At 62.4% G+C, this 13,387-nt stretch overlaps 1 protein-coding gene across 1 annotated transcript in view; it reads left to right on the forward strand.

Annotated features, from left to right (window-relative positions):
- Positions 1-2,654: 2,654 nt before the first annotated feature.
- TIMP2 (TIMP metallopeptidase inhibitor 2) overlaps positions 2,655-13,387 on the forward strand; it is a 39,384-nt gene continuing 28,651 nt past the window's right edge. The window contains exon 1 of the mRNA XM_037064299.1: positions 2,655-3,095. Within this exon, the coding sequence (XP_036920194.1) occupies positions 2,966-3,095 (130 nt within the window). The 5' untranslated portion in view covers positions 2,655-2,965. The remainder of the gene's footprint in view (positions 3,096-13,387) is intronic.

The following is a 13,387-nucleotide window of genomic DNA, read 5'->3' on the forward strand; positions in this document are numbered from 1 at the left end:
CCGGTCAGCCAGGACGGCTTGGCTTCCCCTCCCCGGCCCCGCCCCAGCGGGGAGAGGTTGCGCCACAACTGGACTTGCGTGAGCCGTCACCACTGGGAGGCGACGTTATCGGCATCTGGAGGGCGGGGGCCAGAGATGTTGCTCAACACCCTACAGAGCATAGCACGACTCTGGCCAGAAATGCTCTGGCCCAGAGGTTACTGGTGCCGAGGCTAAGAGGCCAGCCCTGGCCAAAGCGAATTAATAACAAAATTAAGGAGCTCTGGCTCAGCTGGTTGGAGTGTCATCCTGTAAACCAAAAGGTCACGAGTTCGATTACCGGTCAGGGCACAGCCTGGGTTGTGGTCAGGGCGCGTACGAGAGGCAATCGAATGACAATTCTTTCCTCCCTTCCCCCGTCTCTCTAAAATCAGTAAGCATGTTCCCGGGTGAGGATAAAAACAATAATAAAATTAATGAAATGGAACGAAAATTGAAATGTGCTGTAGAATCCCCAGCGCTGCTCGTGAAGGTGCTTCCTGGGCTGTGTGGCGCACTGTGGCCCATCTTCACGGGACAGACGGCTGGGTCATTCATAGCCCCTCCGGTCCCCTTCAGGATGTCCTATGGCTCACAGCCCCGCCCGGGGACGCTGGGGACAGATACTGGGCTGGTAGCACCACCTGAGTTCTGTGGCCACGAGTCTGATGCCCAGAGTTGGGGGGGGGCGGTTGTGACCTTCAAGTCAGGACCGCTCATCACAAATCACAGAAACCTCAGGACAGCCAGACACGTGGATGCCCCCCACCCCCCACCTGCCCAAAACATGCCCATTCTTTCGGGCCTAGCTCCCTGCGTGTGTGGGGCCAGCTTCACACCCATGTGGAACATCTGGCTCTCCGGAACCTGCCGGAAGCAGTGTGGGGGCTTCAGTGCCCCTCTAGCTGCCTCCAGGGAGAGAACACTGGGGGCTCAGGAGGAAGCGGAGCTTCTCCCAACTGGGCGAGTGAGCCGCCAGGAGGAGGCGTTTCCGGAGCTCCTCTTGAACTCCATGGACAGCCTGGCTGGCAGGGCCGCCTGCCCAGGCCTGTGAGGTCATCCTGACTCTGTTTACCACAGGAGGGGCGGGCTGGAGGAGGCGCCAACACTTCCTCCTCACCCTGGAAGAGGTGGACTCCGCCAAGCCAAGCCCAGGAGGGGCTCGCTGGGGGTGTGCAGGCAGGGCGGGGTGTGGCCGGCCCTGCTGGGCTCTGTGAGGGGAAGTCTGCGGCGGAGCGGTCAAGGTGAGTGCTCCTGGTGGGAAGCAGTGGCCTGGGAGTGTGGTCTGAGGGCCCATCCTCCTGTCTGTCCTGCTGGGATCTGGGTCCAGCAGGCTGTGTTCAGAAAGCACACGGGGGCGGGGTCTGCGACGACCACCACCAGAGCTCCCAGGCCCACGCCCTCCTGCCTTCTTCGGTCTTGCCAGGCAGGGCGTGTGACCCTGGCCTCCGCCTGGAGCCAGATCGGAGCTACAGCCCTTTCCCTGAATTCTGGTCCCTTACTACACCCTCTGGCGCTAAGCAGAGAGCGTGTGACACTACTCCGTAGGAGCGAAAGCCGAGAAGGTGAGTGTGGGTGTGTCCGGAGGCCGAAACATCCTTCCCTGTTAACTTTTCTCCCAGTTGTCTGTTTTGAAGCGCCCAGAAGCAGAAGGAAACAGTCTTCCGCTCCTTCAGTAGATTCCAGTTTCACATCTCGTCAGCCCCGCGGAGTTTAGCAGGCAGTCAGTCTTTAATTGTGTCATTCTCTTCCCTTTCCACCTCCCCACTCGACTAGAAGTGTCCTGCAGGCAAGAAGGAGGTCCTGCGTGTGACTGCCCACCGCAGAGGGGCTTGGGCAGGCTCAGTGACAGGCAGACAGGGTCCCCGGGGTCACACCTCATCGTACGCCACACCTCGAAGGTACTCGACCCCTTCTGGAACACAGGAGAATTTCGGGAAGAGTCCTTCAGCTCCCACATTTGTGGGATAAGGGAGGGAACTGTGAGCCAAGCCCCGCCAATGCCTTCCTCCAATCCGACTGCCTCCCAAGCTCTTGGGCCCACCCCTCTGGCTCTTGTTGGCTGGTCAAAAATATGGCCAGTTTATATAAAATCTTGTTTTGTTCATTGTAACCACTCCCCCTCTGTCAGTAAACTGACTAAGTGCACTTAAAAGGCCTCCGTTTGAAAAAGGAATCCTTGGCAAGTTTCACAAGGTCGACACCCATGAGGCAGGGTGACCTCTGCCCTGAAGCTCACACCCCTTTTGCTCAATCCCAGGGGATCCCAGGGGACCCCAGGGGCGGCAGGGAACGGGGTAGTGTATACCTCCCATACCAAGCTGGAGGGGAAGGGGAAGAGGTGGTGGATGGGGTGGGCACCTCCAAGTCCTGAGTCAAGACCCACTGGGCGCTGTCCGCCCCTATCACCCCTGCCCCAACCTCTGGCGATTTGGGAGGCAACTGGGGTGCGGCCTGGGCCGCTGGGAAGCCAGGTGCGCGGCGGCGAGCCCCCACGCTGGGCACAACAAAAGCGGGGTTGGGGGAGGGCCGGGGAGGCGCGGGAGGCGCGGGGGCGGGGCCTCCGAAGCTCCCTGGGCCCCATTGGCCGCCGGCGGAGCCCGACGTCCTCCGAGCACTATAAAAGGCCGGCTCGGGCCGAGGCCGCGGCGCACACATCCATAGAAGGCTGTGGAGGAACCGGGACACGGGCCGCGCGCGCTCGCCTCGCCGCCTCCCACCGCTTTCTTCTCCGCGCGTCAGCTTCTCCCCCGCCGCCGCCTCCACCACCACCTTCGGACACAGCCCGAGAAAGTTTGTGTGTGCGAGTGCGGGGCCGGTGCGGAGGGCGCGCCCGGGAGCGCAGCGAGACCGCGCGCCTCAGCCCGCCCAGAGGGGAGCGCCCCGAACTCAGGCGGCGGCGGCCGAGCCCCGAGCCCGCGCCCCCGGCCCGCGCCCCCCGCCCGCCATGGGCGCCGCGGCCCGCATCCTGCGGCTCGCGTTCTGCCTCCTGCTGTTGGGGACGCTGCTCCGCGGGGCCGACGCCTGCAGCTGCTCCCCGGTGCACCCGCAACAGGCGTTTTGCAATGCAGACGTAGGTAAGGACGACGGCCGCCCCGGCCCTGTGGGTGCCCACGGCTCCCGCGGGCAGTGCGGGACCCCTCGAGGGTGCTCAGGCGCCCCGCCCGCCGGCCTCTTGCGGAGGGACCCAGCCCGTAACCCCCGGCCCACGGCGCCTTCTCCAGTCCTGCAAGTTGACGCCAAAATCGCACTTTCTTTCCCCCTCCTCCACGCCCTTTCTTTCCTTCTCTGCCGAGATGCTTCTCGACCTCAAAATTCCACCGAAATTCCGCTGCAGCTCCAGCCCCAGAAAAGGGAGCCAGCGAACGGATTGGGTTTTGGCAGGCAGAGGGCCCTGGGATACCAGCGCGGGGCGGGGGTGGGAGGCGGAGAGAGTGGGGGACACAGCGCGTGTGAGTGGAGGGGAGCCTTGGCCTCGGTGGGCTGGAGGGCCGGGGACCCCAGGAAGAAACTTTCCCGTGTGATTTGGCAGTTGGGCTCCTCTGGGCGTGGGGCCGGGTGGGGAATGGCTTCTCTATCTAGGCCTCTCCCACCAGCCCTGTTTGGGGGCTCGTTGGATTGAGTGGGGTCAGATGGACGCTTCCCTCCCCGCGTAGGCGCTGGGCTCAGAGGGGATGCTCAGAAAGGTCTGCAGAGCCAGGTCTGCAGAGCCCCAGGGCCGGCTTCTCGCTCCGTGTGAGGCTCAGGAGGCATTGAATACAGGGCGGGACAGGAAGGCGGGTCTTTGAGTGGCTTGGTGCTGGTGACTACTTTTTCGGGACATCCACCAGAACTGGGCACTTTGGGGACTGGAAGGGGCGGGGAGGGGTGCAGGCTGTGTGGCTACTAAGGATCCCTAAGCAGGTAATGTCTGTTACCCGCAGGGCCCCTTGCCCTGCAGAGGTGGGAGTGAGCGAAGGAGGAGGAGCCCAGTTGTTTGTTCTGGTCCACGGAGGAGCCCAGTTGTTTGTTCTGGTCCACGGAAGGGCAGCAGGAGTGGGCAGGACCAGCTGGCACCCAGAGGTTTCCATGCACTTGGAGGCCTCAACAGCCCTGGCAAAGGCCAGCCAGGTTTCCCGGGGAAGTTCGGGTTAACCAGAAGGACAGCAGCACCACAGGTGGGCCTGTGCAGGCCCTCGGGCTTCTCAACAGGTGCAGTTTCTGCTCCTGCCTCTCAGCCAGCCCAGCATCCTGTTGACAGCCAGCTGCGGGGAGGGGGTGCCCTCACCTGCAGTTTCTGGGTTCGTTGTCAGCCCTGGCCCCGGGCTCCCCAGTCCCCGTGGCTCCTTGCTGCACCCCAGTTGGCTCTTTAAGCTGCCTCTGCCCAAGGTGCTCCTACCTGTGGGCATCACATGGCTCCGGCCACCTGTGCATGGGGCTTGCGGGCCCGCTTGAGGAGTTGGGGGAAGGTCTCTTGGTGCTTGGAGTGATTGGAGCGGGGAGGAGGGGCTCCTGCTTGGGAGGAGCCAGGATCAGCCTCTGACCAGCGAGTTCTGGGGCAGAATCCCACTGAGGCCAGGAGGCATCACGGGTCCTGAGAGCCCCAGGCCAGGCTGGCAGCAGTGAGTGGGAAGGGGCTGGGCCTTGGGCCACTGGTTAGCGCTGCCCTGCCACCGCTTGGTGCTTGTTCAGGGTCAGTAGGGGCGGGGCTGTTTCTGCTTTGGGTTTGGATGGAGGGCAGCCAGGGGTCAAGGTCAGGGAGTGTCAGGAGGCCTGGAGTCTCCTTCGTGCTTTGTGTGCTGCTCTGTCCTCTGCTTGGACCTCCTGGTTTTTGTGTCCAAATTATCGCATCAAAATCGGCCAAAACTATTAACCGCATCCCTGCCCAGAGGCCCAGTGGGGCCTGCAGATGCCAGAGTTGCTGGGCAGAGCCCCCTGGGGTTGCAGGAACAAATGGCCCAGCACTGGGGGGGGAGGACAGCAGGGACCGACCCTCTCACGGTTCAGGTGTGAAGTCCAAATTCCAGGTGTGCGCAGGGCTGGCTCCTGGAGGCTTCGAGGGATAATCCTGCCCAGGCCTCCCTCCCGCTTGTGGGGCCTCGGCCGTCCTTGGCTATCCTTGCCTGATAGACACGGCATGCCAGTCTCAGCTCTGTCCCCACATTGCTTTCTCCCCGGTGTGTGCGTGTGTCCAGATTCCCCTCTTCCTTTAGGGATACCTCTCATTGGACGAGGGCCCACCCACATCCCACACGACCTCATCCTAACTGAGTTGCATCAGCAAAGGCCCCGTTTCCAAATAAGGCCTCGTTCCCAGGTCTGGCTGGACAGAATTTTAGGAGGGTGCAGTTGGAGCCGGGCTGCCCTGTCTGTCCCACACGCAGCCCTGCTGTGCTCAGTCGGCTTGGAGGGAGACAGTGCCGGACATCGCCGTGCCGGCCCTGGACGGCCTGGAGGGAACCTCACAGGAAGGCGGTGGCCTTTCCCTGTCACCTCTGCTCCGAGTGGGACAGGTTCATGACTTCATCTGGTTCACCACTCTGGCCGAGAGCAGAATTGCCTGGGGCCTTTCAAAAGTCACTCAGGGCCAGCTGCTTTTGCAGCTGCAGGGGGTGTGGCCCAGCCCTCGGTTTGGCAGAGTTCAAAGCCCCGCAGATGATTTTGCGCCACCAGAGCAGTGGCCCAGGGGTCTGGGGAAGGGTGGTGGCCTGGTGTCTGTGGGGATGCTGGAGGCTGGCCTCTAATGTGGCATACCGGTGTCTTTCACGGTCGGCGGGTCTCGGGTTTGTTAACGCGCTTGGTATCTGCCAGAGGCGACGGCTTGAGAAGCAGCTCTCTGCCCTCGTTCGTGTGAGGGTCTCTGGGAGCCCCCTCCTCGCCCTGGTGCCTGGGGGGGGGGGTTGGAACTGTGGTCTGCAAAGAGTCGATTTGAAGTTGTGATATTTCCAATGAAGGGGAGGAGGTAAGAGGAGGTCTGGACTCCTGGGAGCCCCTGCTCCGTCCTTTCCACGAAAGGGGGACAGGCAGGCAGCTGCTTGGATGTGTTGCTGGCGCCTCCCTCTGCCGATGGAGTCCTTTGCTCTCCATGGTGCCGATGACCAGGCAGGGCCACAGCGCAGAAAGCCCGCAGCTGCCCTGCCCACCGAGGGGCCTGGTGCCCAGGCCAGTTGCTGGAGAATAAAATGCCCCCTCTGGTCTGGGTAGCGATGCCCAAAGCCATGTTGCCCCACGAGGGCACCTGTGGTGCCATCTTTCTCAGGATGTCCCCGCCTCCACATACTGCTTTCTGCAAACCCCCTGCTGGTCTCCAGCACCAGGTGGAGAAGGGCCGGCTGCCAGGGCAAACAGCCAGCTCTCTGCATGCACCGATGGGGGCCATACAGTGCTACCCGGAAGACACACAAGCACTCAAGGACAGCCCTGCCGTCCCCTGACACATGCTCAGGAAGAGCAAGGCAAACGAGAGTCCTCTGCGTTGAGTCGGACCTCCAGTGCACGGGGCGGGTGAGGTGGCCGCCTGCCTGCTGAGCGCATAATCGGTCTGTGTTTTGTGCATCCTGGGCTTGATCTTTACGGAGATGCCGGCTCTGCCCCAGGGCTATGAGGAAGCAGCAGCAGTATCCCTGCCTTCACGAGGGGAGTGGGTGTAACCTGCCTGGGTCAGGGTCCACGTGGGCAGGACCCCCAGGCCCCACCCCCGCTGGGCGAGGTATAGAGTCCGTCAGGTGCAGTGTGCTTTGCGCAAATAATTAATGAAGGAACCACGACCCACTGTGGCATGCGTTCTTGGAGTCTGCAGACACAGGGTTTGGGTGGGAGGCTGGGGAGGGGCCGTGCAAGGGACTGGGGCTCTCGGGCTCAGTTTTGGGCAGTGTCCTTATGAGAATGCAGTCTCCCAAGAGAGAGCCTGGCGGTGAATTGCTGGCAGCTCCCGGGGTTGGGAGGCCGGAGGAGGAAAGAGCTGTGTTGGGGGCAGGGAGGCCGTGCGGCGGGCGTGGCAGGTGCTGGATGGGAGCCCTCCCCCCTGCCATGCCCTCCCTGTCTGTGGTCTGAGGAGCGGGTGCAGCTCTGTCCTTCAGGGTGTTCTGTCCAGCCCTGGTCGGTGGTGCGTGAGCCGCGCGTGGCCTTGGTCCCTGCCTGTTCTCTGCTGTCTGCTGGGTGGCCAGGCAAATCCCACGGATGAGGACCTGTGGTGACATCTGGGCACCTGGATAACACAGGGCTTCTAGGCTTACCGGGGAGGGGGGCCTGCAGCCGCCCTAGTCCTGAGGCAGACCCCCTGCTCCGATGCCCGAGGGACTGTGGGGCCAGGAACCCCTTGGGTTATGAAATAGCTGAGAGAGATGCCTGGAGGGCCTCGGCAGCTTGGGGGACGAAAGACCAGCAGGAGGGGGAGGGAGCTTGGAGGAGATGAGAGGAGGGGGAAGATGGGGGCAGTAAGCAGTGATGATGAGGTGGTATAAATGTCACAGGCTCCTCTCTGCTAGGAGCTGGACGCAGGTGTCCATCCTGGACACTTCCTCCACGTCCCAATGTGCACCCCAAACAGGGACCCAGGGCGAGTGGGTAGGAAGGTCTTTGAAAAAAGGGAAAGCAGAGTTGGGGAACAAGGCTGGGGTGCATGAAGAACCCCAGGTCTGAGGCTGCGTCCCAGTGCAGTGTTAGTGGGGACAGCATGTGTGTGCCCAGGTGTGCTCCGGGGAGGGACCGCCTAGGCAAAGGCGAGGGGGAGTTCTGGGTCCAGAAGAGGCCAGAGTGGAGGGCTGAGAATGGGGAGACCCGAGAGGGCGGTTGGGACCAAATGTCGGGGCTCTGCCTTATCAGTGGACCATCCCCGAGACCCTGTGCTGGACCTGTGGTCCTCACACAGCCTTGGGGGACAGTGTGGCTGTCACGGGGATGCTCAGGGGGTCTTGATATCACTGAGAGGGATGCCAAGAAGCAGCTGGGGCTGGGACAGCCAGCACTGCTGTCAGTGAGGACAGCAACCACAGCTGTCACGCTCAGCGCCAAGGGCTTGGGGCTGCACTCTGCACATTCCAATGTCAGCTCGGTTAGTTCTCCACTGCTGTCCCTGTTTCACGGATGAGCAGGCAGAGGCCTGGGTGAGGAAGTGACCTGCTCAGTGTTGCCCTGTTAGCGAACAGAGTAAGAACAGGTTTTAAAATGTCAGAGAGGAGGGTGGTCCACTGCTCGGATGGGTGAAGGGTGGGGGCCCACAGGGTTGGGGGGGTGCCTGAGGGCTGGCCTTGCTCGTGAGGGTTTCCCATCCATTGGAGAGGAGCTCAGTAAATTACGCTCTGTCCTGGCAGCAGAATGGTGAGCAGGCCTTTTAAACGGTGGCGTCGATGGCTGTTTGTGACCCAGAAAAGTGTTCAGAGCGAAAAGCCCAGCTTCGGCCTGAATGGCCGCCGGTTTCCAGCACGGGCTCAGTCCTGGTCGTGGGCCAAGTCCCTGGCTCCTCCAGGTGGTTGCACCCCTTCCGGGTGCGTGTTGCAGAGGCACAGTCGAAGGGCGGGACGGAGGGGGGTCTGGAAGGATGGCCCACCCGCCTCTCAGCAGGGGTGGTCTTCTTTCCCTCTGTTCATCCGCGTTTTCTAAACGTTCTGTGCCGCACCTGTGAGCCTCGTCATCATTTAAGGCCTCAGGGACGGGGATGGGGAGATGGGTGGGGGCTTGTCCCCGATGGGAGACAGGCTGGGCTTCTGATGGGCTTTACGAGGTGCCGTTGGCACGCGTGTGGCTCTGCACTTCAGCGGTTTTCACAGAGGGGTGCACCACCGCAGCTGCCACGACTGAGCAACATCCAGGGGGACACGTGGCGAGGCTATCTGTGTGTTTGAGATGAGGCTTGGGAGGTGCTTCTCTGCCGAGTCCTTCCCAGCGGGGCTGGGTCCTCCGGGGTTGCCAACACCCAGAGGCACGCCATGGCTGCCTCGGGGAGACTTCGCCGGCCCTCCGGGGCTTGGCAGGCCAGCCGCCCCGCACCCTATCTCGGTAAACCAGGTTCTGCCGGGAGCAGCCGAGCCTCCCCCGACGGAGTCCACAGCTGCTCTTAGGCTGCGGCAGCGGTATCCAGCTGCAGCACAGGCCACAGGGCCTGGCCAGGTGCTCTCCGGTCCTGGAGGAAAACTCTGCTGACCCCTGGGCTGCGGCAGGAGGACGCGGCACGTGCGAGCTTTCTGGGCGGCGGGGTCACTCTGCACCTGGTTCCCCATCCCTCCTTCACAGCAGGGCCGCTCCGGGCCAAGTGGTGCCTGTGGGTGGGTGTCCGCCTGCAGACTGACCCCAAACTGCAGTGGCTCCGAAACCAGGAGAGACACCGGCGTCTGGGCTGCCCGTCACCACCAAACCCAGTAAACACAGTGATTGAATCTCTGTGGGCGCTTTACTCAGATGGCCGGCGGTCTGAGAAGATGGCGGGTTCGCACCCTGACAGACCATCTTCCCTTCTCTTTCCAGGCCAGGGTTTCTATAGTTGGCCTACAAGGGTGGATTGGGAATAAACCAGGGTTTTGAAATTCAGGGAGGAGTTGAGTTGAAAAAGAAAACTCCATCATTCTTCACCTGGGCAGTGGTCTTAAGCTGTGCCCCCGGCAGAGGTCACCTCACCCTGGAGCCCAGTGGCTCAGTTATCATCCCGGGTTGCGTGCAGCCCTCTCCAGGCTCCAAGGGGGCACTGCTGGAGGTCTCCTGGAGTCCGGTGGGTCCCACCTTCAGTTCTTGGAACAAAGCTTTTACCTGCGTTGATTACTAAGCCTATTAGCCATCACTTAAGCTAAAATTTTCCAATTCTTAAGTCCCCTGTCAGCTCTGCCCACCTTTTCTCAGCCTGTGACCCTGAGCCCAGGGGCTGGGAGGTGGCGTTCCTGGCACCCCAGTCAGGGCAGGGCACCCTCACAGACTCGGCAAAGCCTGGGGCCGCTCCGGTCTGTCAGAGGCCCTGGTTAGAAAGCACTTGGACAACTGTGCCTGCACGGAGTGAGGGCAGGGTGAGCGATGGCCTGGCATTTCAGGGAGAAAGGACCCACAGGGAGGAAGGTACTGGGAGGAGGAGCCCGGGCTTTGGAGCCAGCCAGAACTGGTCCTGAGCCCCGACTCTGGGCCACTGTGGCCCTCGGTGTCCTCCTCTGTGTCAGCAGGATTGACCTTCTCGTGGCCGTGCCACAGCCAACACTGAGTAAATTTCAGGGAATGCGTCAAGTATGCATAGCCCGGGAGGTGCTTTGGGGAAGTCAGTCGCGCCCCGCCCAGGTAGAATTTTGAGATGCTGGACGGAGATCTGAGAGACCTGTGGCCGCTGTACCCAGGGCTCGTTAAGAGCAGTCCGTACGAGGGGCAGGGAGCTGGGCCTCCCTGCTGTGTTCCCAGCCGGCGCTGTTCTCTGTCCCGCCTGCAACGTGCCAGCCTGGCTTGTGCCAGCCTGGCTTCTGTCTGCGGCCTTTCTTCCCTCCGCCCCTGAATTCAGGGACGTGGGGGGCTTTCCGCACGGGCCACATGACGTGAGGGGCGTGGCGCAGTAGTGATCAGTCCTACCCCGGCCCTGAGTAGGATTCTTACTGTCCACGATCTGCACGTGGCGTGTTCCAGCCACGCCCTGGCCGCTCCGGTGGTGGAGGGTTTACTCACAGCCACGTGGCTGCTGGGCGTCCCAGCTGCAACCCCCCGGGCAGGGGCTGGGGTCTCAGGGGCTGGGGTCTCAGGCGCCTTTGAGAGGCAGCGCTTCATTTGCCCCCGGAGCCGACTGGAGGGTCATTTTGTGGTCACGTGACGGTCACCTGTGGGCTCCGGGTCTGTATCTGGTCAGAGCAGAGCGTGTGTGTCAGGACTGGGTCCACCCTGCAGCAGGGCGGCTGTGGGGACACACGGCTTCCCAGACACGCAGGCTTCTCTCCCGGGGGCTCTTCTCCAGCCCTGCTCACGGTTCACCTCTGACCCTCCAGCGTCTCTGGGACACGGGGGCCAGCCTGACCCTGCCGGGCAGAAACCAGCTCTTAGGTGGGGTGGCGCTAGGGCGGAGCTTTGACGGGCACCACCAGTCCCCGATTCTCAGCTGGGACACTGGGCCCCTTGGCCAGTGGACCCCGGCGGGGATGAAGGAACAAGCCTAGGGTGCTCTGTGCTTTTCAGGCACCAGCTCTGGAAAGCAGGGATAAAAACCAGAAACCAAAACAACAACAACAACAAAAACACCACCAGGCAAAGAGGCACCGACTCTCTCTTGGTGTCGATTGTCTGGGCTTTGCAGTGCGGAACGGTCACGTTCCCTAGGACTCGGGGGCGGGCAGGCAGGGGTCCTCTGTTTGCTGGCCGGGAACAGCTTGTGATGCGCCCAAGGTCGCGAGGCTGAGGGCTGGTGCCCGGGGTGTCAGGAGCAGCGCCTGGCTCCGGCACTGGAAACGGGATTGGACGTCACATTCCAGATTTCCTGTGTGTTCCATCTGGTCGAGAGCTCCGTGTCCTTGGCAGGCCTGATGACAGGTATGTGTTGTTGGAACCTGCGCAATTTAGAAGGCATTTTGGCGGCACCCATCAAGGGCTTTAGCAAGCAGTCTCCCCTCTGAATTTGGGAATTCTGTATCTGGGGGTTTTTCTGAGAGAAAGAGGTAAGGACACACCCAGGCATTCTGCCGCTGGGATGTTTGTCTCGTCTTGTCAACCTCAGGGACACGTCCGAAATGCCCATTCCAGGACAGCAGCTGGGGAGGGGCGGGTAAACCGCAGCTTCACACACTCTGCCGGGCGCAGCGGTGTGGAGTTTGTCGGACGTGTAGACCGTTCGGATCAGTGAGTGGAAATCAGACCTTCTTTCTCCCGACTCCCTCTGCGATGAGCCGCAGGGATAGCTGGCATTTAGAGTTTGCCAAGAGGGGGTCTGAGTGCAGCAAGGAGAGGCGTGGGCCCAGACGCCCGATGCTGGGCATGAGCGGTGGCACCTCAGGGGGCGACCGTGGAGGGGGCACCTGTGTGGGCTGTCACTGCAGACAATGGGGACCCGGAAGCAGCGTGGGGAGAAATGTCTCCAGTCCAGAAACAGCCTTGTTCCCTGCCCCCTCCCACCCCAGCTTGCTCCTGGAGACCACACTAGAGGCTGAGGGATCGGAGGGGGCTCTCTCTGGGGGAAGAGCGGTGCAGACTCAGTGTCTCCAGGGCCCGGAAGAGGCACGCGGAACAGTGTGGGGGACAGGCTTCACCTGAGACCTCCATGGGAGGGATGCCCCCTGCCCATACCGGGTCAGGGGCCGAATGACCTTGCCAAGGGCCCTTCCTGCCCCAGACGAAGTTCCAGGACCGCTCTTCTGAAACTTGGGCTCCCCAGGATGCCCACAGTCGCCACGTGCCCGCCGTTGCCTCTCAGGAAACCAGACCACGAGACGGGTTGCCTTGACTTCTCGGGGCCACATCCTGTTCCCACTAATGACGGCTCTTCATGGTCAGAGACGAGGGCGGGTGTGTTTCTTATTTGGTGTGACAACAGTGGCCCGGGCCAGGGTTCCTCCTGACCTCTTCCTCCCTTGGCTGTGCCCGACGGTGGCGTCCAGAGGAGCACATGTCCCTGACCCGAGTGGGGACAGAGGCTCTCCCCATGGGAGAAGGGGTGGCAGGCCTTGTTGGGGAGCCCTGCCCTGGATGTGTGACAGCTTACAAGAGGAGGGACACTGTTGCCAGCCGGGGTGGGGGGGACTTGCTCGAGGCAGGGCTCTCCTCCGGCACGCCCTGGGACCAGCATGCTGCCCAGTGTCGGCTGTCCCTTCGCCCAGCACCCTAGCTGTTGGAGCTGTGTCCTGGGGCCCAGTGGACCCACTGGAGGCGCCCTGACAGGTGCTCGGCCTTGGCTGGCTCGTCACCGCCCCTGTCTTCACCCCTGCTCTGAGGTCACAGCACAGCAGCTCTGTCGTCGCCATGGCAGCGGCCTGCCACAGGTCACCAGCTGGGCAGACGCTGGCTGCTGGTAGAGGCAGGAGCTGCAGGTCCAGCCGACCTTGGACCTCGGTCAGCGGGCCCCCGCAGACCCAGGCAGGGGGCCGGGGACGAGGCTCCCGTTGTGCCCCTGCCGCCGTCTTGTGGGGAGGGCTGCTGTCTGTGCCAGCTGGGGCGGCCTGTAGGAAGTGGGCCGATGAGGGCCTCCAGGTCGCCCATCCGGGAGGCGGACTTGCAGGGGCCTGAGCCCCGGGACTCTCTGAACTCCCTGATCTGGAAGGGTGGTGGCCTGGCGTTAGGGGCGGATGTGGCTGCTTGGAGGGGGGAGGGGGAGGGGAGCCATCGTGCAGCAAGACAGCTGCAGGTAGTGGGGACCCTGACCCAGGCGGCATTCCTGGGCTCCCTAAGGTCTGGGGGACGCTGATGACTAATACGGCCGAGGACATTTAGGAAGCCATGAGCCATGAGC

Source organism: Sturnira hondurensis, unplaced genomic scaffold (assembly GCF_014824575.4).
Source record: "Sturnira hondurensis isolate 20B ecotype Veracruz unplaced genomic scaffold, ASM1482457v3 Scaffold0001221, whole genome shotgun sequence".
Lineage (NCBI taxonomy): Eukaryota > Metazoa > Chordata > Mammalia > Chiroptera > Phyllostomidae > Sturnira > Sturnira hondurensis.